A 27,668-nucleotide genomic window follows, 5' to 3' on the forward strand; every position below is an offset into this window, starting at 1 on the left:
ATCTGTCCTATTTTTCCCCACGGACAGACACAAAGGCCAAACAGACAGATGTGTCTGGGGTTTGGCACCTTGTCAATACTGTGCCTTTTCTCTTCCAGCGAGACCGTCCGTAACCAAAGACCAGCCATGTCTCGCAGCACAACTGCCCTAACAGACACTCTCAATGCTAAACACTGCCATAAAGCACATCATGCGGACATGGCGAATTATTATTATTTTTTTTAATATAAATCCTCGCCCTCTCTCTATTCTCTTGGTCTCTTTCTCTTCATCTCTCTCTCTCTGACTATTCCTCTCTGATCCCAGTCCATAAAATCAGAGGTCCATGTCCATAACAATAAAGTCACTGGGCAATCGTGCACTCTCTCTCTCTCTCTCAGCACCGTCCACGAGTGTCACTGCGAATCGCAAAACACATTCAGACTCCAACAAGTCCTGTGCTGCGGGGATAGTTCAGACAAAAATGAAAATGCTGATATCATTTACTCATCCTCATGTCATTCCAAACCGGATTTATTTTCTGCAGAATGTGCCAGCTGTTCTTTTACATACAATGAAAGTGGATGGCAAGCTTCACTGCCAAGCTTTTATCAAATATGCATATTTAAACTTAAGGAGATCATTTTTGAAAAGTGTTGCATCCACTTTCTGATTTGGGTTTTGTCTGTTCTAGCTATAGAAAGGCTTCAGAAGACTTGAAATATAGGGTACAGAATAGATGGACAGCTAGACAACAACAGTTATCAGCCTTTGCTATATAGAAAAGTGATGCTCTCACTATGTGCTTAACAACCTAAGCTATTGTGCTTTAGAAAAGTCAGAGGGGATCGAAACAAACATGTGGGTGAGTAAATAACAGAATTTGAACTTTAAAACTGAGAAACGGTTACTACTACTTACATCAGCAAACTTATGATTCCTGAAATGCGATTTATTGCACTTCAACAGCTGCACAGCCAAATTGCAATCCTGCCGATACCGTTCCTGCACGAGGAGAGAAAAAATGGATATAAGAACAAGTGTCAGGGAAACAGATATGAGAACACATCAAATAAAGAAGAGATTCATCAACATCAACTTTTCGGAATGACACTTTACTTAAATTGAACTGAAATTGGCATTTATGAAAGAACAAAAGCAAATACACACAGTATGAGTCAAAGGTTTGGACATATGTATGTTTCACAGTCTGTTGAGTTAAAGGCTTGAAATTTGAAATAAGTTTTATAAATTAATATAAACTGTGCTTACGAATGATTTATTTTTTTAAATGTGAACTCATAAATTATTTTAATAAAAAAATGGTGTGCATAAAAAAAGGTGCATAATATTTAAACAGGTTATCTTTTACAGGTTAAAATGCAAAAAACGCCGCAACACAAGGTTACATTTTCTACATGTATTTACGCTTTGATTTGAAAGAAAACAGCGCAGCTTTGTGTCGCGGCTGACACAGAAGAGCATAAGCTGCCTGCGTTCAGTTCATAATCTCCAAAATGGCGCTACGGTGATGTGGAGAGACACAGAGGAGACAAATTGTTGAATAAAGTCGTTATTTTTGTTTTCTTCGCATACAAAAAGTATTCTTTTCACTTCATAACTTTACGGTTGAACCACTGATGGCAGATGGACTATTCTGATGATGCTTTTCAGGACCTTGACTGTGTATTTTACTTGGCAGTGAATGAGACTGGTTTTCATTCAAATTATCTTAAATTGTATTCCAAAGACGAACAAATATTTTACGGGTTTGGAACGACATAGGCTAAGTGATTAATGCCAAAATTTTCATTTTGGAGTTGGAGTATCCCTTTAAATGTCCCTGAGAAATATTCAAAACTAATGCAATACAGAAATTGCAAGCAAAATATATATAAAATCCCTAGTGGGTTCCCTGGTTGAGAACTACTGCTCTAATATGTAGAAAAATACAAAGTAATAACAATCTTAAAGTACGAGTAGTTCTGTGTCCAAACCTTTGACTGACACTTTATAAGTAAAACAAGGAAAATGGCACCCAGGGTAGCAGTCTTCAGGATTCATAACTAAAAAGCCCATAAAGGGAAAAAAATTATCCTAACATCAACCTCAGAGGAAGGAGCTATGATTGATGTGTCTAAGGAGATGAAGCGCTGTGTTTAAACACTGTGAACAGACGGCTATCAGTTTCTCCAGTGCTATAATTAGTTCCCCGTGGCACTGTTTCATACATGTGGTGTAATAAAGGCACATTTTCAGAACAATCTGCATTCTGGTGCTTTGCTATTCCTTGTGGGGTTACTGTTAGTGTTATCTGTCGGTTAATTTACAGTCCCGTGTGCAAAGCAAATTTGAAGAGAAGAATAGTGTTTATATCATTTGAATCAAATCTCTCAATATAAATGAATGGCTTCCTCATGAAACCAGTTCTTTTAAAAACAGGTATTTTTTTATCTAAAAATGCTAGCCTTCTGGGAAGTGCGTGTAGTTTATGTGCAGTTGATTCAACTTTAAATCTTAAAATGAGAAGGAAACGTATTAGGAGACGTTCCCGTGTTCCCAGTAAATCTCCAAAAGCCAGACATAATTTCTGGAATCTGACAGTAGACTTCTGTGAAATCTCAGCACTGATCCTCTTCATGCAACTTTCAATTTTCAGCTCCAGTAGTTATCAATCCCAGTAACACTGCAGCTCTGACAACCCGAGTCCAAAAACAACGTGCCTCAAACACAAACACACACAAAGCTCTGATATCGCACGTACATTCAGTTCCTCCAGCTTGTCGATAGTGTTTTTGGCATCCACAAGTTTATTCGTGAGCTCCACTATCTCTTGATCCATGGTTTTCTTGTCTCTTTCCACTTTACGGAGCTGTAAGGAGAAAAAGGACATTAATTTAAACTGTAATGTAAAAGGTCCCAGATGAGGTTCAACCTCTCTCTTAATACACAGAACACCAGTAGCCATTTTATGATTTAGGGGGGAAAAACACACACAAAAACATGTTTTCCTTCAGTCCTAATTTCATTGCTGACATTGCACCAGCTGCAAAGAAAAAGTAATTCAAAGAGCCTGGAAATGTGGCTGAGGCAAAGTCCATGGGGAAAACAAATAAAGGAGGTAAGGAAACATATTGACTGAATCTCATTGAAAATAAGCATCACTTTCTCTTGATGTGTCTCATTCTCTGTATCTCAAACATTTCTGTCCAATTAGTGCTGTCTTTGATAAACCAACTTTACTTACCTTCGTGTTTTCAAACTTGCATTTTTCATTCAACAACAGCACATACTGATCATATCTGTTAAGCTCCAGAAAGAAGCAAGAAGTCCATATACACTACCATTCAAAAGTTTGGGGTTGGTAAAGAGTTTCATTGTTTATTGTTACAATATTAAATTACTTTTTTTTAATCTACTTTAAAATTTAATTTATTCCTGTAATGCAAAAGAAAAAATGCTTATACAGCAACATCATATTCCTTCAGAGGACCTGAAACAATGCACACATAATATAGAATATTTTTATGCTACTTTTACGTTTTTTTGTTATCAGCCATGGTCAGTATAAGCTGTTGTTGAAGAGTCTCCAAAAATTGTCCTTTGTGTTTCATGCAAAGAATAAAAGCATCAGACAGCCAGTGATTGGGGGCTGTCTGACTTAAGCTGAGACTACAGACAATTACCACTCCAGCTATGTCTATACGCATAAAATGTCTTCTGACTTCAGTGTTTTTCTAATTCAGGAGTGAAAGTGCTGTCTGAAGACACTCCACTCATGCTGTGATGGCAAAGTCCGAAATATCTTTGTACTAAAATGTTTGAACAAAAGCTCTTGAAAGAACTTTAAAGAGGACATACTTAACAGAAGCGCTGCTACTTAAGACACACTTCAGCCCTGCCGGCTCTTGGTTTAAGTGGAGACAGAGATACAAAGAGAAACATTGAGAAAAACTAGACAGAAACTGTGACGCTTAATCTGGAGCTTGGCATGTCAATGACAAAGCAATTATCTTTATAGTCACTGTTTGACTGAAGTGGACAATGTGGACCAATAAAAGAGTGTTAAGGAGGGGGCAGCTTTCAACACAATGCAGAGTCCACATGTTATAACAGCAATGCAACAGCCAGTATAATGCACAGCACATCTGACGGAAACAGGGATAGAAGGGAGGGAGCCAAAGTGTTTTTATCACTTTAACAGCTGCATACACATCATCCAAAGTTGTAGTCAAGTGGTCAAAATGCCAACAGTGCCTGTGCTTTAGCGCTACTCTAAAAGGTTTCATAATTGACTAAGAACACAATTTATTTAGGAAGTATATGTCCGTAAAATATAATGTGTCTGACTAACTGCAAAAGATGCAAGATTACCATTTGTAGCTATTGAAATATTGTTATACTGAATATTGTTAACTGACAACAACAAAAGTTTCCACTGACAGCAGATTTATGTGAGCAAAACAGAGCAAAGTAAATATTAGGGCTCCAGAAGTAAGTGTCTCATTAATTTTTTTCATGAATAAAAACAAGAAATCAGAAGTAAATGTTTAAAGAAAGTCCTAAAATGAAAAATATAAAAAATCATGTGTAATTACACAGTTCCCCATGAAGTACTACACTACCCATAATCCTAAAGAGAAATCAACCAATCGTGGCAAATCACTACATTCACTGTACACTCCCATAAAGATCTGACAATCAAACCTCTCTACACTCTCAAGCTATTTTTATGTTTGAGTATTTTGTAATAAACATTGTATTTATATATTGTTTTAAACAATGTTTAAACTGTTTCTAAACTTAATCAGTAGTTTTATAATTCATCATTGCCGAAACTGAAGGTCATCAACCTATCAAAATAAAAAATTCAATTTAAAGAAACTGTTAAAGAAATGCAGTATATTACTATTGAACAGCAGAATGCACTTCTTGTTGCAATAACATATAATAATAATAATAATAATATAAATAATGATAATATTAAAAGGAAATCAAAATGTTCTTTTTTTCTTTTTTCATTTGAACAGCAATAGCCTTTTGTTTGCCAAAAAAGAAAAAACGAGAATGGTTAAATTTTCATTTGATTACATTTTAAAAGATTAAATTGTTAATGTTTTATGGCTTCATTTGATTACCACCATTTTTTATAATACATTTTGCATTGAATTGTGAATCCTGAAGAATGTAAACAGACAACGAAACATTTCTTAAAAAATAAAACAGTTTTCAGGGCTCTATTGTAAAAATAATAATAATAATAATAATAATAATAATAATAATAATAACAACAACAACATAAAAAAAAATATTAAAATAAAAGTTTTATGAATTTCATTGATAAGAAACTTCTGATTACTGAAATTGAAACCATTAATTCAGAGCCCAGACAAATTTACAGAAAACATTGAATTTGGGAGAAACTAAAACAGATTTCATAGAGCCGGATGGTTTGGGTTGGTAAATTAAAGTGGGCGGTCTGACTGTTGAGCTTTGCCTTGAATGGTTGATCTCTCTTCAAGATTAGGAGTAGTGTAGTGCATGGCCACTGTTACTGAACACTTCACTAATGGACTTAGAAAATTAATTGTATATCTCACTTTCACACCGAATGGCCCAACAAATAGTTTTTCTATCCTAAAATGGACTTAAATACTATAAAATATAATTTGTAAGTAATTCATACTCATTAATATTTTATTTTCTTACAGTATTTGCTGTGCATTTTAACCACTGTGTTAAACATTTGGACTGCATTCTATGGTGTGACATCTATCCCAGAATCCACTTGTCCACATGCACAGACACGGGCATGACCACAGCTATATCCAGCCATCTACTGCAAGAAGAGAGGAGACAGGAAGGAGATGCAATGACTCATGGGAATGATATCCACAATGATACTTATTGGGAGAGCAGAGACAGACAGAAGGAAATGGATAAATAGAAAATGAGAACGCAACTGCATAGACCCAAGTTTGACTGATGGCAGCCTGATGATGACGAAGATGATGATGAAGAAAATGGTGAAATACCCAAAGTCACAAGGCAGCATGAGGGGAGAGGAAAGGGAGAAGAAAGGAAGAGAAATATATAAATATATATAATTTTGCGCTTATTCTTATTTTCCATTAACCTGTATGCCTGCAAGAAATAAATGAAAGAAAGACAAGTACAGAAAAGAAAGAAAAAGGACAGAAAGATAGAAACTAGTCATGAGAAAGACACAAAATATTTACACACTTATGGATCACCACTTTATCATTAGCTAGAAATGATTAGAGCCTGACTGATTTATATCTTTTGCCGATATTATCAGCCGATATGAGCCTGTCGCCGATAAATCGGTATCTGCGGATATGCCGCCGATAGGACTTTTTTTTTTTTTACAGAAAATATAAGGCAGACTAAATGCTTCTGAGTTGGTGTAATTACTTAAGTTTATCCAGCCAGAGTCCGCTGCTCCAAATTATCCACCCGCCACCCATCCGCATCTATATTTGATCGTCATATTACAATGATTCTAATTCTTAGATTTGCATGATGATATGATGAATAGATGGTAAAATTTAACAGCAGATTCAGTGACGTTAGAGCTGATCCGTGCATCACTGCACATGTCTGCAGCACATTGCAGCTCCACGGTCACCGGAGCTTATTGTGGCCCACAACTCATGCTTATCATATCGATCACATCACATTTCCTAACTGGGTGTTTACACCGGATGCGAGTGGCACGACAAAATACAATATGTATCTCTAATAATCAGTAGTCGTTTTTCCACTGTCGAGTCAAAATCGGCCATGCTAGTGCGTGCCAGGGCCAGTCACGTTTCCACTGTCACTTTCAGTGCTTGATAGTGCCTTGTTGGTGCTTCCTTGGGGGGCCAAGGTCAGGTTTTTTTTTTTTTTTTTTTGACCGATGAAAACCTTGTGCCAAAGTAGGTCAGCTGGGGCTAGAGGAGCAAAGGCGGAGTCTCTCCACGTCTGGAGAGCGTCAGCTCTTCATTTCATAAAGCTTACAGCTATAACACCAGAATTAAACCTTTTTAAAATAAGTTCATCTCAAAACGCACTTTCAGTCAGCAGCGAATGTTTGAAAACTTGATCCGATGTGGATTTTAATCACCATACAAGGCAGAAATATCTTTAAGCGATGCAAAAGACTTTGAACACTAGTTACCATACTAAACATGGCAAATGCGACAACTTGAAGGAAAAATCAGACGTCAGCTTCTTATTCTCTATCACAATCATGTATTTATTTAGTAACATTTTATCTGTCATAAGTCTCGTCTCGAGAGTTTAGCTCTGCGTAGCCTATGTCATAAAAATATAATAGAAATATAGAAATGATAATTCTTTCTAAATGTGATGTTTATAGACTACTGTGACTACAAATAAACAAAAACTTTGGCATTTTGGATTTAAATATTTAACAAAGCATGCAAACAATCGGCCGCTTTTATCATGTTCGTTTTGTGATTGCGCTAGTTCCAGTGACTTATTTCTTATTAGTTTTCTGATAACTTCTTTTTGTTGATGAAATGATGGAGTTGCATGGCATTGTTCCTGAGAGGCGTGTAAAGGGCGGGTTTTAGTGAAGCGCAGCGGACCTTCTGGCCCGACGATGGAAACGCTGTACTATTTTGGCCTCAGTATTAAAGGGCCGAGGTTATTAGCTCCGCCCTGCCCGTTTAAAGCACGGGATCGGCAGTGGAAAGCAGCTAGTGATTTTGTATATATATATATATATATATATATATATATATATATATATATATATATATTCTGTTTACGTATATTCTACTGTATTCTATATACAGTACTATTCAAAAGGGGAAGTGTATCCAAACTTTTCTCTTTACTGTACAATAATATAGAGTGCACAAAGAATATCGGCCGATATATCGATATCTTTTTTTTATTCCCTAATATCGGTATCTGCCCCCAAAAATCCCATATTGGTCGGGCTCTAGAAATGATTATCCTGTAAAACTTATCAACTACAATTAAACCCATTAAAAACTGTTTTTGGTAAGTGAATCTGAGCTGAAATAAAGCTAAACAGAAACATTTATCAAGACAAATATGATGTTGGCTTGAGAAAGACTGGCCAGTAGTTGAGAATAGATATTTTATAGTTTTGATTTTGAAGAGAGATGAATTCTGCACTCAATTAAAAAAAAAATTAAATTCTTTTCTCTATACTTTCTATTCGCTAAACCAGTACATTGCGTAAGCTCGTGTCCTGAGAGCACATACGGTAAGACATGATGGGCCCTTCACGAGGTGGAACAGGTCGGCCAGGATAATCCCCGTGTCCACGACGAGAGATTATGAAGCAGAATGCCACCTGTTTCACCTGTGATTGGCAAAGCTTTAAGCAGGTCATGGATATGAGATCTCTCCATGCAGAACTAAGACACTGCTGGGATTTAATTGAAAATGAACATAAATCATCAAGAGCTAATGCTATCCTTATACACGCATGGAGTCTTCAGACGTGATTAAGAGTGAGCGGCTTGTTCTCAAGTTTTCCAGTCATGCTAAATTACTCTAGAGATAATTTTGTAGACCACCTAAGAGTGATAAAAGATTCCTAAAATAACTTATTTTAGATGCATGTTTGATTAAATTTTCATTTGAGCAAAACTGGAAAAAGGCAGAGTCGGGGGAAAATTTAGATTCATATTGGCTTTAATAAAACATGGAATACTTTAAAAATTTATTACAACAACCAACAGCAGTTTCCAAAGATATTTTAATAAATGCATCATTCTGAACACAGGGTGCCCAGTTTCTGTGATGCACAATCACATTCAAATAATCTTTAAATTGCATTCATCCCAATTGAATAACATTGTCGAGGGACGAATGCAGTCTATGACAGTTATTATGATGTATTAGAACATCCAGTGGGATTTGTTTTATACTCCGTGAAGAAAAAGAGGCTTAGGGACAAATTTGTACATTCAATCTTTAGCTTTTGATGTTGTTCAATTTTATTATTTATTTATTTTTTGGCTCTCAATTGTTCTCAGACAATTACTTTGGCTTTGTTTGAGCACTAAAGCACAGAAAATGTTCATCCAAACAAAGCTTTTATATATATATATATATAAAAAAACATGCTGAGTTCTGTCTGCTACCAAATCGCCTGACTAATCCACAACTGAGACAAATATGACCACAATCACAAATATGACCACACTCTGCATTTCTTTTTTTTTTTTTTTTTTTGGAAGCAAAAAAACATCAATGGCAAATCAATCATTTTAAAAGGGAGCGGAATCTGCTTTGATTTCTTGTGACTGAATTTTAAACAGTACTGAAGTGGTAAATGAATGACAGCATGACAACACTGAAGTATCATGGGTCTTTTCCTGTAGAAATGTTTTATAATTAAAAAAATAAATACATTTAACATTAATGCTTGAAAGTCTTTGATGCACTTAAAGGGACAGTTCATCCAAAAATGTACATTCTCATCATTGTTTCACTCTCATGTCATTCTAAACCTGCATGACTTTCTTTTCCGTGCAACGTAAAAGGTGATTTTTTTTTTATGAAAATTTGATGGTCACTCTTCAAATTAATGTAAATGCCGGGATGTCAATCTCCAAAATACCCAAAAAGTGGTATAAACGCCTCTTTTGAAGCTATTCGATAGCTTTTTCAGTCCTTTTCGGAGCTTGCCAGTTCTTATTCAAATTTACCTCTAGTCTAACACATTGAAAAGATAAATACATTATTCAAAGTTAGTGGTTGACAGATATATCACCAAGGCTGATGTATCAGCCAATATTTAGTAAAAATGTTTGGCATATTTGGTAAAAGCTGGGATGTTGGGATGCACCAATTAAAGATTACAAGGGCACGTGAACTAAAAAAAATAAATAAATAATGTGCATGTATACATTTTTTAGAACTGCAATATTCCATTTTGATTTTATTGTTACTTTAAATTGTGTTATGTCATCTATATCAGCTGACCTATTCATAATTTACCTTCATCTTCCACAGCAGTCAGATTTGGAACGATAAGATTTCTTTAAACAATGATTTCTAGTTCACTTTTGGGTGAACTAACCCTTTGAGATAAAAGCAGAACTGGAAAAACATGGATTCTGTCCGATGAATGTAAAGTGTATTATTTGTTAAACCACTCATCCATACATTTCTTGTAAAAGTTCTCAGTAGAGTAGTGCGTCACCAACAACTGGCAACAGCTTAAATTTTTAAGAAAATCATGATAACAGGACTGTGCTCACACACTGTTTTATGCAGATGCAGGTGAGATGAGAGCAGTGGAAAGTGACTGTGATCATTTATGGCATGATTATTTGCCCATCACATCTCATCTATGAAGGCAGGGTCCAAAATGAACATCCAGAAAGAGCTAAAAGTGAGTCAGATTTGGCTGTACACTTGGCGAGTAAACGAAATTCACAGCTGGTTTGTTGCAGAACTGCAACTATTTAAAACACAATGCAAGAATAATGGCGTTATTATCTCAAGTGCGAATCAAAGCAACACAATCACTGTTGCTTGTCATCCAAAAACTATTTTCCCAGTGGAAAATTTACTTCCAGCATGCATGAATGGCATGAGGAATACTGTTACTTGTTTGTTAGTCCCTGGAGAATGAAGCAAAGCAAAAGGTTCCTCAATTAGAGTTCATAATACTTGTGACGAACTGACAGAGTGGCATCGTTAGGGCACACGGAACAATTAAACGGCAATTAAAGACATCAGTGTTTAAGATAAAGGACTTTAGAAAAATAAAGTGAAGTGGAGTGTAAAGGTTACCAGGGCGTGAAGTTTCTCCTCCAGGTCTTGATTAGCTCTCTGAGATGCCGTGTAGCTGTTCTGCAGTCTGCGGGTGGGGGAAACAAAACAAATGTATGTCACTGTCAGAGTATAAAGCTACATCCAGATGTTATAGTATATATGCTGGCGCAGTGTGGCACTAAGTTGGGCATATGGCATCAAACAACACAGGAAACAACAGGATTTTGCTGCTGTGCTGAGCTCTCTGAAGCTCACTAGAGCTCGCCACAGCTGAAGGCAGAGGTACGGCAGCTGAAGAAATATTCACTAGTTATTGCAATAATAAGACCTTATATTTCAAAAACAGAGTTGTAAGAGAATGTGTCTGATGTTAAAGTCATCATTCAAATCCTCAAGCGGTCACAACGCCAACACAGATTACAGAATAAGCCAGAAGAGGAAAAGGAGAGGCACTTAAAGACATTTTAATCACAAAAAGCCATTAAGCTTATCCTAAGTGCAAGTCTTTTGAACAAAAAAACTGGCAGATTTTGTTTTGCAAGAAAAATGTTGCAAATAAAAAGACAAGGCATTCATCATCAATGTTGAAAATAGTTGTGCTGCCTAAAATGTTTCTGGAAATGGTGATCATTCATTTTTTTTTTCAATGCATGATAGGTCTTATTGCGAATAATTAATCCACGTAAGTTTAATTTTTTTCAATCAACAACTGATAGACAGAACCCCTCACTACACATTTCTTTCTTTTTTTTATATAATCTGTAACACTTATACGTCTTAATGAGGAAGAAAAGATCTGTTGCTGCTAGGGCTGCCCCCTAATAGCAGACTAACCATTAGTCAACCAGAAGAGGCTTAGTCGGTCAAAATTTCATTAGTCGCTTAATCGCAGAAAAAAAAATCGGTTACACTTTAGAAAAGGGAACACTTATTCACTATTAAATATGACTTTTCCCTCAATAAATTCCTAATTTGCTGCTTATTAATAGTAAGGTAGTTGTTAAGTTTAGGTATTGGGTAGGATTAGGGATGTAGAATAGGGTCATGTAGAATAAGGCATTAATATGTGCTTAATTACTACTAATAAATGGATAATATTCTAGTCATATGCATGCTAATAAGCAACTAGTTAAGACACCCTAAAAGACCAAAAAATCTAAGTTGCGAAGTCACATAGTAAGTAACTGAGAGATCATTAACAGCTCGTCTATGTGGTAATTACAGTACATTGGTCTTTTCGACCTCAAATGTGGTTTATCATCTGAAACATAAGTAGCAGCAACATTACATGGCCACTCACTTTAATGTTAACCTAGAAAAATGTGCACCATTAAAGAGCGGAGTGTGGAAGATGAACAGTGCTCACTCTATGACAGTCAACTTAGAGGAGCCGGAGCGATTGTTTGCATTAAACTTAAAATACTCCATCATGTTTGCTCACACAGAAAAGAGTAATAAATCTTTCCAATCTGTTAAAGGTATACTTTTATTTATGTGTATCACGTGTGAAAATATGTAAAATGAAGTATTTCGACTACTATTTTATGGACGTTGTTTACGAAGACTTACTGCCATTTTACATTATGCTTTTTGTATATTTTATAGTACATAAGTCTACATTTATGAGAAAACAAAAATAGATAGTTACGGTAGAAATCTCTCATCATACGACTTGCTTCCAGTTTCTAAAAGCTATGCTGGCTCTTTTCCATATAACCGAAGTGAATATGCAATATGATACCTTTATGCCACGTTTCCATCAAAATTACCCAAAACTATTGTATCAGGCATATTTCTGCATTTCCACCGTGGTCTAAAGTACCGTGAAGATTAGGCAAATAGTCTGGTGATGTCTGTGTGCGTTTCTTAATACAAAAGTATGCAAATTTCGGACTTGCATCCTCGGTAGTTCATACTTTGCGAGTTAGACTCAGGAGTGTGAACTCGTGCGGACGGGATGACACAAGTCCAGTAATTCTGCAAACAGCAGCGTACTTGATAACATCAGTCAGCTCGCCTTGGCTACTGCAATTTTCCTCACTGTATGTTTACAATAAGACTAAATATGATATCAAATACCACTGCCTCCTTTCGTTTTCATTTTAAACATATTAATGTTAGACTGCTCTCGTTGGTAAACATGAGAACTGAGCTCCCACTGATCGCGTGGAGCTGATCGTTTCTGAGATCGACGATACACCTTTTTAAATAGGCGCCTTCGTCATAAATAAACTGCAGATTTGAGTTTTAAACAACTACATTCTAGCCTGAAATACTTTTAAATCTACATTTCATGACACAATAACAGCAATATTTTGAAAATTGTCAGAATAAATAGTGGTTAAAATCACAATTATGCGTGAACTCTACCAATCAGAATGCTCAGTGCCCAAGTCCCGCCCCGAAAGTTCCGGACCTTTGAAAAAGTACAACCTAGCGAGCAGGGACTTTCTGAGTGCCATTTTTTTAACCTGGAACTTTATTTAGATCCTGGTTCCTGCGGTGGAGAAACACCGAGTACCTGCCCAAAGTCACTAGTTCCTGGGTCATGTTCCAGCAGTGGAAACACGGCTTTATATGCTACTTTTGTCATTTTGCAGCTTGATAGATCCAACGTTTCTCATTATATGGAAAACAGCAGCCAGGATATCCTCCAAAAACTTTCCTTTTGTGCTTCAGGGAAAAGAGAAAGGCATCATTGGACCAATTCCTTTAATACTTTAGACAGTAATTAGTATATTTAATATTAATAATTTACACAGCACATTTTCAAAGGTTAAGGAGTTTTCAAGACCAAACATCTAAGAAATAAGGCCTGCTGATGCTGATACATTTCGATTTTATATATTCATTGAATCAACCCTGAATTAACAAAATTAGATTTAGCACAAGGCGCCAAGGCTTACGTTTATAAAAACTTGAGAAGGAAACATCGATTCGAACACACAGTTTTGCTTACAAAGACCACCTGGCCTACATGCTACATTATCTCCAACTTCTCCTTTCCGGTTTACAGCACAAACCTCAATCTCAATCACTCTTTCCCTCTCGCGGGTCAATACTGTTCAGCTGCCTGGCAGATCATAAGGGACTTTCACTGTCTGGCTTCATAACAATTAGAATTTAATCAATTAATTTTAGCAAGGGAAGGTGATTTGCGCAGTCATAAACTCTAGCAGCAGTTCATATCGGCAGACAGCTGGTGCTGATGGAATGCAATAATTACTGTTGCTTGATGACCGCTCTGAATCACAGAGGAGGGGAAGGTCCAACTGAACAGCCTCAGAAGCAAAATAAACTCAATAAAAAAGCACCACATAAACAGGTAATTAAGTAAACAAACAAACATCTATAACAATACCTCTCATTCAAGGGTTCCCAGAGCACCTTGTGCAAATCACCACAGTGCATGTGACAATGTTACGGCATTAGATCAGAGATGGCATTCAAACGCCTACGCTGCAGAATCACTAACCAATTACAATCCAATTAGGCTATTATCTGCGGAGAGCTGGCATGCAGGTTTAGGATGTGGCAGGCGGGGAAATGGTGCAGCAAATGTGAGCACCACACTTTTTTGATGGAAGGAATGCTGGGTAATTCAATCTCTCTGCCATCTGAAAGCATATAAACTGGAGATGCATCCTGATTGGAGATAAAGTGGCATGATTGCAGCCAAATTACACACCGACACAATCACAAAGCGCTGCACTCAGACCATCAGGGGCATATCAGCCCGATATGAGTCCGCGATTAAATCATCAGAATCTGCACTTGGATCTGCTGATCTAAAGCTGAACTTATAACTTTGTTTCAGAAGAAAGTGTGAAGTAATGTTTACAGTGACAAGTAATTTTTTGTCCATCTTGAAAGCCAAAATCACGGCCAAGCTATCTGTGGTTTAATATACAGCACACATATGTAATGGAATTTTGGACCAATGAGATTTCATTAGGGGCGGAGCCACTCAGCGTATTGTGACAAAATGTACACCTCTCTGCATTGCATACAGCAATAAACAGCCGGTAGACGCAACATAACAGAGCAAGAGAACCAGTGTTTATCCGTACATATGGGAAGCCAAATGCGCTGAAAGTGGGACGAAACAGTGCGTTGTTACAGAACTTGCATCGTGCTGACCTCTCATCGGCGTGGATCGATTGACCGAACTGCTCGACCATGCTCCAGAACGAATCTCATGCTATGAACGACGTGAACTAATCTCACAAGCAAGGTGATGATCAGTTAACAAATTCTTAATGTACGGACACAAATATAGTTAAAACACTAAGCACTATGATGACAGAAGTCTGGAGTGATGCATGTATTTAGGTACATTTTGAGGTGCATTACCTTGAAAAATCTAATTAATCCACAGCATCCTCAGTAGCTCAGATGTTAGGAGAAAATGAAGACTCTTGTCAGTCTTACATCCAAACAGATCATCAGGAGTGCTTGTGAGACATTGGTGACGTTACAGCTGCTCAAGTGTGTTGTCCTACTCTGTCAGATTTTGCTACATCCCATTAAAACATGTAGATAGTACAATTCGACAACGAAAAATGCTACTGTAAAGTTGTGGTTTATGAACATCTACCCTTACAGCAATGCAAATACAGTATTGTGTTATTTTCGCGGTTGTAGCTAAAAGGAATACAGCTACAGGAAACAACAATAAATATTTTTTTCTACCTATTAGATTATGTTTTTATTAAAGTCTACACCTACCCCAACCCTAAACCTACCCTTACCGTAATGCAGATTCATTAAATGTTGTTCAGCATGAGAAAAAGGATGCAATATTGATGTGCGCATGTGCAGTAAACCCTGGTAGGAAAATCTGAAGGGCAGGATAAAATGTCAGGACACCGGCCCAATGCAATGTGACGTCACACTGCATGAGAATCAAAACAGCAGGCCTAGTGAGATTGACTTGGTTTAATGGGGATTTAAAAATGAGAAGAGGAAGGATTTTTATCATTGTAGGGTTGTGGTGTTCACACACTGCCAACAAACATTTATGTCCTAACACCATGTAAAAGTGGATTTTGCAAAATAGGTGCCCTTTAAATGGCAAAAATGCCTGTTTATACCAATAAGAATGTCTGACTAAGCGTGATAAACATTTTAATTTGAATGAACAAACATTTGCATGCTATTAATGCAGTTTTAATTAATTAATTATTTTACATATGCATATATTTTATTTTACAGAGAGGCGTTCTAAATTTTTTCCCAATCATAAAATGAAAAAAAACTTGTTGACCAATTAGAATAGCTCTTTTGATTTCATATTTGGAGCTGTTGCAGTCTTAGTGCCACTCATGAACAGACTGGCTCTCTCAATGGATTGCATTTTTTGTTGTTTTATAGTCATCTTAGTGAATTAAAATTAAATAAAGTGAAAGGCTGTTTGAAAACATTTAAATGTTGTTGGTCTGTCTTTCTTTTCCACGACAAACTGGTGCCAGAAATGGAAAGTTGCACATTGCATTTGTGTGGGGTCTGTGCTTTTATTACACACATAATAGAAGGCAGTTATGAAAAATATGAGTCAAATCAAAGAGTATTTGTCTTTTTCACACTTGTCTGAACAGTCAAATTGCATTCAAATATCAAATATTGGACCTAATTTTTGTTCCTTAAATATTAAATGTTCCTGGTCTTATTGTGCATTATCAGTGCACAATATTCCAAAGGAAAAAGTTTGCTTACACAATCTTTCATCAAAATCTATGCATATTATTGACATGCAGTCGCCTTCGCCTTTGTTCACAGAAAAAAACAACCTGTCTGCATGTCAGAGGCAAGTTACACATACGAACTGGCCATTACCGTGCCACTAAACCCTTACATAAATAGCACAGCCTCACAGCGATCTCATGCTCATTAAAATCAGCCACAATCTCACGCTGCTGTTCTCCTCCCTTACCTGTAATGAAAGTAACACATTACGGTCACTTAAGGCTCTCAAATGCAGTTCTTAATTAGCCTAAAAAATCCTTTTGTCAAACAATAGAGCTGCTTGATTGCCTGTTAAACATTTTTTATTTATTTCCTGAAGACTAGGCTGTCAGGCACTTTTTTTTTTAACGGCACAACAGAACTACATTTCAATTGAGTAAATTGATTAAACATTGAAGTAATAATTCAAACCAAAGACTGACCATTTAAATTATATTAAATTAATAAATAATATATGATTAGTGGTGTATTAGATTCAGACGTAAAAAGAGTTGTAAATTCAGAACTGGTTCCATTTCTATAAAATTCTGTTTGAGTTGCATTAATGATTCTGCAGATGTTTCCTGATGGACCACCATACTAAAATACTGTTTCCTGTGCCGCCACTGAAAGTCATTATGTTTTATGCGAGTTGTGAACTTGCAGTCTGAATTGAGTGTGATGAGAGAGAAAAAGAACTAAAAGAATCGTTAAGGGAATCGTTAAGTGGAACTGGAAACATAAACCGAGAACTGCTTTGCCCTTCGAAATCTTGCAGCACAACAAATGTATTAAATACTGAAGAGAAAGAAGGTCTTCCAGATGTTTTCTATGTGGTTATTATCTAGGCAAGTCTGCAGTCCTCTCGTCTTCCTCTGGACTGTGTCAGCCGGACCAGCATGCTTTGCACTGCCGATCCCGCTGTGCTTTGTAGTGCAATTAAAGTGAAGGCTGCCAGCTTCATATAACTACAAAGAGCTCATTAATTTGGCTGCTTTGATCATAATCATTAAAAATGGATTGCAGGGGTATGTCTCATCTCCCTCCCTCATCTACGCCTGCAACGTAAGAAAGAAAGATGCTGTATCCATCTCTGTCCTCATGCTGGAAGACTCGTCACTTCGCAGTCAGAGGTTTGTGGACAAATGTTAGGGCTCCATGATTTCCACAATGCAGAAAATGCAAATAAAATTATGGAATCTATGTTACAAAAATGGAATTTACAGTAAAATGCGGAATGTCATTGAATTTGTCAAAGTTTGGATACAATAAAAAATAAAACCCCCTGATATTTAATTATTGTCCGGGTTTTTTAGGTCTTTGGGACTTTATTATTTTTGTGCTGCTTCAATATTTTTTATAGTATTTTAAGGATTCTTATAAAGTTCAAAAGAACTGTATTTGCAATTTGCAATAGATAATTTTTTGTAACATTATAAAAGTCTTTACTGTCCCTTTTGATCAATTCAATGCATCCATACTGAATAAAAGTAGCTTACCTTCTGAATTTGTCTCTCATTTTCTCCAGGTCGTCTCTGGTTCGACCCAGCTCTGCTTGCATGTAATGTTGACTGGTTTCGAACTCCGTCTCCATCGCCTCCATCTTATGAGTGGTCTGGGAGAGCCGGCGACGGAGGTCTTCATTTTGCTGCTGCAGGATCCTGCAAAACAAGTGAGAGCAATGAAAGATTTTAAAAATGCATTGCTGACATGAGAAACCGTTTAACACGTTCACACCACTGTAGAGGTAAAAGGCAACAATCTACAGCATTCTCATGTATTTCATTTTGTTTAATTTAATTAATTTGATTTCATTTTCATTCTACTACACTAGCATAAAAGACCCTTTAATATGAATCCTGAAGACATGCCATGCCTGGGAAAGCATTTGTGCATACATTGTTGGTGTGCATCTGTGCAAGCTCACATTCCCTCTCAACACATATAGTATTCTGTTAATAGATCTCTTTGACATGTTTGGTATCATTTTACAGCTCATATTCTAAACCGAAATGTAATGAAGAAATAGTTCTGATACAGCTGTTCTTTTTTATATGCTATAAAGAAAAGACAAGTTATATATTAACAGCAACTTTAGTGGAGTCAGATTCATGTATATGAGCCAGATAAATAATTAAATAAGGGGTTTCATTCAAAACATCAGCCGTAATTTTTAGTGCAACATCAAATATAACTTCACTCATCCTTTACTACCTACAATGCTTTTTATTAATTTTTTTTACATTCTTTAATTTAAAATAATTTTGCCTTTAAATTACTTTATTTTGATATAATGTACCATCCAAAGTTTGGGGTCAGCAAAATGTAATTTAATATACGGCATATATATATATAGTGTGTGTGTGTGTGTGTGTGTTTGAAATATGGTTGTGCTGCTTTATATTTATGAGAAAATTCTGAATTTTTCATTAATTGATTATTTTAATGAATGGGAAGTTAATAAAATTAAAACAAACTTTTACATGTTAATGAACCTATTAGGAATGCACCAATACAAATGTATTCTAAATGCCAGGACTGGAGTTGATACGATGTCTGATTTTTTAAGGTATTCTATTATGGATGCTATTATTTCAGAACACATAGATTTTTGCTCATTTTATATATGCACCTATGATGTATTCATATTATTTCATAAATAACAATGTGGCTACATGCATATGGAAAATTCCTCACATTAAGCCATTAAAACAAATACTATATTAGAAAAAGAGGAGGATGCGTTATATATTTTATATACATTTGAAAAATATAATTAAAAATAATGCAAAATACAATTTCATGGCCCATACGACATATTTCTGTCTGATAAATGTTCTCCACTCTCAGACCAAAAGTTAACTGGGACTACTGTATACATTCTGTAATTCCGTAATCTTTACAATCAATACCAATAAACCACTGTGGACTAAGAAAAAACAACAATGCAAAACTAAGAGGCTGGCTGGTAAACAAAAATAGTAAACACCCTATAGACTCTATTATAGGACTGGAGGTGCACCTTCACAGCCTACATCCAAGACACCGGGAGAAGGTGTCAAACACATAATGATGCCTCAGCCTGCACCCCAGCCAAGACTCCTGAAAGCTGCCAATTACTCCAAACCACATCCACAATACTTTACAGCAACCTAAAGGTAATGAAATGGGACTGGGGAGGCTGAAGCACGGTTTCCAAACCTGATGCACAAACATTACGTGTGCAAAACACTGAACGATTCTATGCTCCATGATTAAAAGGCTCTCTGCAGTACAACATTAGGCTAAATGTTGTGCCTACTGAGAGCGAGTTAAGTGTTAGTCATGCAGGTGTGTGAATGTGTGATCAGGAGCAGCGTGTCTGTGTGTGTGTGTGTGTGTGTGTGTGTGTGTGAGGAGAGCAGCTGGCTCTGTGGTGAGCTGAATGGGCAGCTGCAGTGACGCTGAACACATCTGCTTGGTACCAGCAGTCACAAAATCTCATCCCTATACCCACACAAACTCCACGTTTACGCTTTTCATTTAGTGTGGTTATCGGGGAGAAACTGTGTGTGTCTTTTTTACCCACTTTCACATATTAATTGTTAAATATAAGGTGTATTCTGCAAGTTTCCCACACTTCTTGACCAATTAATTTCTTAGTTTTTCTAAACATTACTTGAAGATATTTATGTCAAGCATCAATCTTTTGGATAAATAGATTTGAATGGCAAAGGGAAGACTATACAGTGCTGACTGTCTTGTTTCCCCTCACAGGATCAATAATTGAGTAATTTAGAGTAATATTTAAAATAATCTGTACAATTTCTCACATTTTCTGAGCTGAGATTATTCTACTGGTGTTATCAAATGATTCATCACAATTAATCACATACAAAATAAAGGTTTTGGTTTGCATAATGTGTGTGTTCTGTGTATATTTATTTTGTATGTATAAATATGCACATATACAGTATATATTTTAAATACGTCTACATTTAAATTAATATGATTTATATTATACATTAAAATGTAATATATAAACATAAAATTTTTCTGAAAAATATACATGCATGTGTATTTATACATACATAATAAATATAAACAGCACACATACATATATTGTGTAAACAAAAACTTTTATTTTATTATGATTAATCGGTTGACAGAACAAAATTCTACATATTGTCCCATTATCACAGTCATCAAAATGTTAAAGAGCTCATTCAAACAGTTTTCTGCAGTCTGTAAAAAATGAATCACATTGATTTTATTTGATTTTATTTAAGCTTACTGACATTGTGTCATTAGACTAGATTCACATTTGACTTAAAAGTATGAGTGTAAATTTACAGTAAACTACAGTCATAAAAACTGTGGGCCAAATACAGTTCTGTCAACTGGAAGCCATGCTATCTGGAATTTTGCTACACGTATTTCACATCGGATTCAGGTTTATTAAATAAACTTTGAACATGTGAATATGGCATGTTGACCGATATAATGCTGCTTAGTTTGGAGGTGACCTCTCAGAAAGTGGTACTTCGCTACACTACTTGACCTTCTTAATCTCCTAAATGTGTCCTTAATTTGGCTAATTTAATAAATTCAATTAATTTCTTTCAGTCAGTCCCATGTATCCATTTGAGTGAACTAATTTAAATCTCTGATTCATTTGTGTCATCACTATGTCCCAGTATGTCATTTTAAAAGATACCCATTTTCCACAAGTTTCATGAAAAGTCTATAATTTCTCAATGGTTGTGTAAAAAAACACCCTTTTAAAACTTTCAAAAACAGCTCTGTTCACAGCAAGCCGTTTTGGTGCATTTCCCTTTAAATGCTAATGAGCTCTGCTCACCCCGCCATTCTTTTCTGTTAGTTGGCACGTGGTTCTCTGAGAGTGCAATTCTCTAACTAGCAAATTATTAGGAAAGGTGATTTTCAAAATTCATTGAAAAAAATAAAAAATTTAAAAAAAAGTATACTTCTGGAGGTGAAGCTGCATCACGAATATTTTGCGCAAACATAGACGCATTTAGGCAGATAGGTGAATGCATTCTCTTCAAAAACAAGGCTAATCCACTGCATCTTCAGCAGCTCATTATTACATACAAAAAGAGAACACCTTAATCGCTTAGGAGAGAATTTTGTATACATCTGCTCCAGCGGTGAAACAATGGCGGACTGATAACAGCTCACTCACGGCCGGTCTAAGGGTGTACTCACAATAGGCATTTTGAACCATTCCCGAGCGCATTTAACCTCCAAAGCCTGGTTCGTTTTGACTAGTGTGATTACTCTGTATCATGTCCGTATCCGTAGAGAAAGAAAGAAAAGTGACGTGACAAGTATGGAGACCCATAACCAGAATTCGTGCTCTGGATTTAATCCATCCAAAGTGCACACACACAACAGTGAACACACACACTGTGAACACACACCCGGAGCAGTAGGCATGCTGTGGCGCCCGGGGAGCAGTTGGGGGTTAATCGGTAAAGGCTCTAAGCGGCATGCCTTATTATCATTTTTTTCTTCCGTTTTCTCGTTATCACTACTTAATTTTCTCGTGGTCTTGACATAACAAAAGTGGTTCTTTGAACAATGATTGTTTGATTTTTAAAACACAATGCACAGTGAGTCTACAGTTGCTAGTAACAAACACAACCTTGACGGGACATTCTAAAACGCTGAACCTGGCTTGAGAGCGTATAACTCGGTATGCAATATAAAGCGAAAATGCAAACGGTAATGCAAGATTTGCAATAACATTTGGATTATGTCACAATTTATATCACCACATATGGAAAACACAAAAATACAACTATGCAATATAGACACGCCTTGATTAAAGGGGTGGTTGATTGCAATATCACTTTTCTAACTTAAGTTAGTGTGTAATGTTGTTTGAGCATAAGCAATATCTGCAAAGTTACAAAGCTTTGAAAGTTCAATGCAAACGGAGATTTAGTCTCTTAAAATTATGGCAGTTTAATTCCTACAAAAATGTCTCATAGGGACTACAACAAGTTACTTCCCAGGTTTGTGATGTCACAAACCTAGAAAGGTACATAAACCCCACCCCCAGGAACATGCAACAAATGGAGTGAGGCCATGTTACCATGATTTTTTAGAGAAGAGGAGAAGTTGCTGCCATAATGTCAAAACTAGGGGTGCACAAAAAATATATTCATACATGAATCATGATTCTATCTTCTAATTATTCTAATCGATTCACAAGTTTCAAAATCAATGTTCTAAAGCAGCGGTTCTTAATCTTGTTTCTCGCGTCCCCTGCTTTGCACACTGTGTTCCAATTATACACTTTATGTGTATAGACATACAGATATTTGTTCACATAGCTATGAGATGCGTTAAACATGGATGTGCATGCAGTTGCCGTGCTGTATTAAAGAAGCTAACAGAAGTGGTAACATTAACAAATAACAGCGTATCTAAAGATATGAGACAACAACAACAACAAAATAACATACCATTAAGAGCCATGCTTGCATAGTTATGATCTTCAATAATATTCTCTGTGTCTCATTTGGGCTCAAATTGATGAGCAATATTGACGACATCACTGCTTACAATATAAGTGGAGCACATGCTGCTGAGGTGAGAGGCGGGACATTTCAGGACTGCACTAGGCAGTTTAGCGAATCACAACAACTGGGCTAGCAAACCAATGTGAGCCCATTGCATATTTCTGAGGGAGGGGCTTCGTAAAACCAGGAACTCATCAGAATGTTCAAAGGGGAAGGGACAGAGCGGTGTAGAATAAAAGGTAAATTATGTGAAAAATAATGCGTTTTTAAAAAAACAAAGCATTACAACATGTTAGACTGCACCCCATAAACACAATCAAGCCTAGAAAAAAAACAATCAACCAGCACTTTAATTTTTTTATTCAGATTATGTATGTCATTTTTTACTTTGACATTAACCTACTTGATGTATTATTATGTCCTTATATCAAAATATCTAAGACATGAAATAATGTCAAATGGATGAAAGAAATAGTGAAATACAATTTAATTCAACTACTCATGCTAGCTCTTGTTTAAAAGTAATCTGCCAGCATCTTCTATCAAGTTAATTTGCTTAATTGCACAAAGAAAAGAACAAAACTTGATGGCAGTAATTTTTTGGAAACATTGGGTCAATAAACCACGTAGCTAATCACAACTTCAAGTCTTACAATTAAACCTGTTCTTCTAACAATTCTATCAAGAGCTTAAAACAAAATGAAGAATCTTATCAGGACCAGCTAAAGCCTGAGCAGCAGGGCGTTTATAATTCCTGATGCCTAAAAGCACAAAAGAGTAATTAAACTATGGTGTAAGAATGAGAGTTTAGGCAAGCAAGAACATTCGGGGCAGTTTGCCAAAGTCTGCACTAATATATATATATATCACAAAATTTTCACAAAAAATAATCAAGTTCAGTTGGTGGAAGATGGTAACTCGGGAAGAAGAACTGCTAAATAAATTATGCCATTACTGTTTTCTTGTTGCACAAAAAGTACTCTCCTAGCTTTGTAGAATTACATTTGAACCCCTGATGTCACATGGATTATTCTACCAATCTTCTTGCTACATTTCTGTATTCTGATCGTGGTAATATCCTTGCTGTCGATCACAAGTCAAAAATATCTTAATTTGTGTTCCGAAGATGTACCAAAGTCTTACGGTTTGGATGGAACGGCATAATTAATGACAGGATTTTCATTTTTGGGTGAACTATCTAATTTCTCTGTTTCATGTGTTTCATTTGGGTTAATCACTACAAGATATTATTCTTTAATGTTGCATCTTTCATTTTCATGCAAAAAGAAATAATGGCATTTATAATGCAAATAGTGACAGCGGATGAAATGGTTAAATGTATCTGAAGTGAAAAGAGGAAACACAACAAGTAGTTGCAAAAAAAAGAGGCCCCCTGTTGCAAGTCTCCATCACTGTGTCATCAGACAGGGAGTGGTAACAGACAGACTACTGGGAATCAAATTCCACACAGCAGCTCAAGTGCTACATAACACAAGAATGAAGGATTGTAACATCCAACAGCTCAAAGACATCAAATCTTTCATTGACAGGCTCCTGAGATTCCTAAGAATATGCAACACCTTTCCCTTTTCTGTGCTTTTCCAGTTTCTTTCACAGTTCAGAGTGAAGGAAGCACAGAGAGCGGCACTCAAAACACTCTCATACACCTGCCAATGTAACACAGCTGAAAGCAACAGCAAAGAAGTGAAACAGGAACATCAATGATTCATGCTATAGACCTAGAAGGGGGCAGGGGTTTTAAGCTATAAATACACCAATGTAACTCTTTTTAGTGGCAAATTGCCTGTTCGCAGTCACATGTTTAGAGCTCAAATGGAGCAAAAGAACAAAGCAGATAACTGTAAAAAAAAACAAAAAGAAAAAAGTGCCACAGACTCCCCAAAGCACTTCTGAAGCATAAAAAAAAAAAAAAAAAACCTGAATTATCCAGCCTACTATAACTGGCTTCATTTTTTCATTATTCATCTGCCTTAAAGGATGCTAAATTAAATGTGTGAGGCACGCTCACGCACACATTGTGGGTTTTTGTGTGCAAACCCTAACATCGGTTTAGAAAATCCCCCACTTCGTTTAACTTGAGAATCATCACATACCGTTTTCGGTGAGAAAAAGGTTTCCGCAATTGTCCGTCACACATTCCTGAATGTGTATATGTTGCTTTCAGGCAATGTAGAAAAGCAGCTTTATCTCTTAAGGTTAGATTCACAATCTCGAGCCAAGAAGTTAGTGGGGAAAAAAGCAAACAGATAAACAGATTGTGTAAAGGGAAATTACTAAGGATGTGCAATATATTGTATGTCTAGACCTAGACAGATCACTTCAAGGCTTATAATTTCAGTATAATGAAAATACTGCATAAACTCTTCAACCAATAGTATTAACTCAGCATACATTGATTCATTGAAATTGAATCTTTTTTCATCAAAGAATAGAAAAATTTCTCCAAAGAAGCTATTTTCCAAGTGAACACTGAAATGTTTTTGGTCACCATATCAGCAGACAAGCATGGTTTCTGAAGGATTATATAACACTGGTGTAATGGCTGAAAGCTTTTCCATCACAAAAAAAAAAAAAAAAAAAAATATATATATATATATATATAATTTAAATATATTTTTTTTTTAATTTTTTTTTTTTTTTTTCTATGGATAGTCAGAACACACCCAGTGTTCTGTGACAAATAGTCTTGGATCCCATGACACAGTTGCAACAGCTCCATCTACATAAACTGTTTCTGAGTGAAAGAGCCAAATTGAATTATGCAAATATAAAAATAGAATGAAACTGGAGAGTGTTTATATGGAGTGTTCACATACAAATCTGGGTATCTATCTATCTATCTATCTCTCTCTCTCTCTCTCTCTCTCTCTCTCTCTCTCTCTCTCTCTCTCTATATATATATATATATAGTATATAGTTGACTGTCAGTCATATTAAAGTGATCAACGATCACATAAATATAAATGCATTTATATCAGTGCATCCCTAGCAATTATACATGCACATGGAATATACAACCATTTCAAGGACCAGGAAAAGCCTTTTTCAATCACATGCAGACTGGGCTTAACGCTTTTTAGACTTGGACTGGAAGTGCCTCTTGTTTTGCATTTCTAAGAAGGCAAATACTTTATCACTGAATCAGGAAAATTATGCCTCACTGTTCTATGCAAGCTAAAAAGCTGACAGAAATATTTTGACCAGTTCTAAAATCTAGTGAACTACATCCATAGTAAGCAACATCCAATGTGAAGCCTTTTCCAAAAGGAAGAATTATTTTTTTTTTGGCCAAATATCACACGTATCTATCCATTGTGAAAAGCCCAGTGTAAAAACATATAGAAGGTCTCTAGTCTCTCAGAGCGGTCAAATTCAATTAAATTAAATTCAAGTTCATTTGTATTGCACTTTTCATGATATAAATTGATGTAAAGCAGCAGAAAATTAAGTTTCTACAGAGTCAGAGTGGCTTTATCATCATTTCAGCTTTATACAGCTTATACACAGTGAAACGAAACGGCGTTTCTCCAGGACCATGGTGCTACACAAGACAACATTAACTACAAAACTCACATTGTACTGTGCAAAAGACTATACATAATTAAATTATTTTAAATAAGCTAATATAATACTAAAACTGGAAAAAAGAAAGTAAAAGTTGAACATAAAACAACGTACAGACTACATAAATTACGTATGTGCATGCCTGAATGAAACAGTGCAACAGCCTGGGACATTACTATATATATATATATATATATATATATATATATATATATATATATATATACTGTATATCCATACATAGAACATGACAATATTAATAGACAAGGCACTTGAGGCACTATTGAGGCAGATTTTATGCAAATGTATGGACGTGCAAAGTATGCGGTTGGGTTTCAAGTGTTTTTAATTCAGGTATTTATAGTAGGGGTGTATGTTCAGCAGAGAGTGATTGGTATGTGATCTCCTAAAGTCAACAACCATCTCTTTAGTTTTGTCCACATTGAGGGTCAGGTTGTTGACTTCACAACAATCCGCTATCCAATGCACCTCCTCTCTGTAAGCTGATTCGTCGTCTTTGCTTATAAGACCCACCACGGTCGTGTCATCAGCAAACTTCTCAGCAAAGTGAACAGCAATGGACTAAGCATGCAGCCTTGGGGAGCTCCAGTACTTAGTTTGGTGGTTCTGGAGAAGCTGTTTCCGATCTGGACTGTCTGAGGTCTCTGACAGGAAGTCCAGGATCCAGTTACAGAGGGAGTGGTTCAGTCCCAGCAGGCTCAGCTTTTCAATAAGGGTCTGAGGAATGATTATACTGAATGCTTAGCTGAAGTCTATGAACAGCATTCTGACATATGTGTCTTTTTTATCCAGATGAGTGAGGGCTTGTTGTAGAGAGATTGTGATGGCATCATCTGTTGAGCGTTTTGAGCGGTACGCAAACTGTAATGGGTCCAGTGTGGGAGATAGCAAGTTCTTGATGTGCTTCATGAGAAGCCTCTCAAAGCACTTCATGATGATGGGAGTGAGTGCAACGGGTCGGTAGTCATTGAGGCTGGACACTGTGGACTTCGTCGGCACAGGGACGATGGGGGTAGCCTTGAGACACACCAAGAC

At 36.3% G+C, this 27,668-nt stretch overlaps 1 protein-coding gene across 2 annotated transcripts in view; it reads right to left on the reverse strand.

The window, feature by feature from the left end:
* Window positions 1-27,668, reverse strand: part of LOC132157398 (tight junction-associated protein 1-like) — a 124,850-nt gene that overhangs the window by 6,466 nt on the left and 90,716 nt on the right. For both annotated transcript variants that reach the window (XM_059566739.1, XM_059566738.1), the window contains 4 exons: window positions 17,997-18,158; window positions 10,792-10,858; window positions 2,744-2,851; window positions 901-984 (listed from right to left, as the gene is read on the reverse strand). In XM_059566739.1, coding sequence (XP_059422722.1) covers window positions 901-984; window positions 2,744-2,851; window positions 10,792-10,858; window positions 17,997-18,158 — 421 coding nt within the window. The remainder of the gene's footprint in view (window positions 1-900; window positions 985-2,743; window positions 2,852-10,791; window positions 10,859-17,996; window positions 18,159-27,668) is intronic.

The sequence above is a fragment of the Carassius carassius genome, chromosome 14 (genome assembly GCF_963082965.1).
Source record: "Carassius carassius chromosome 14, fCarCar2.1, whole genome shotgun sequence".
NCBI lineage: Eukaryota > Metazoa > Chordata > Actinopteri > Cypriniformes > Cyprinidae > Carassius > Carassius carassius.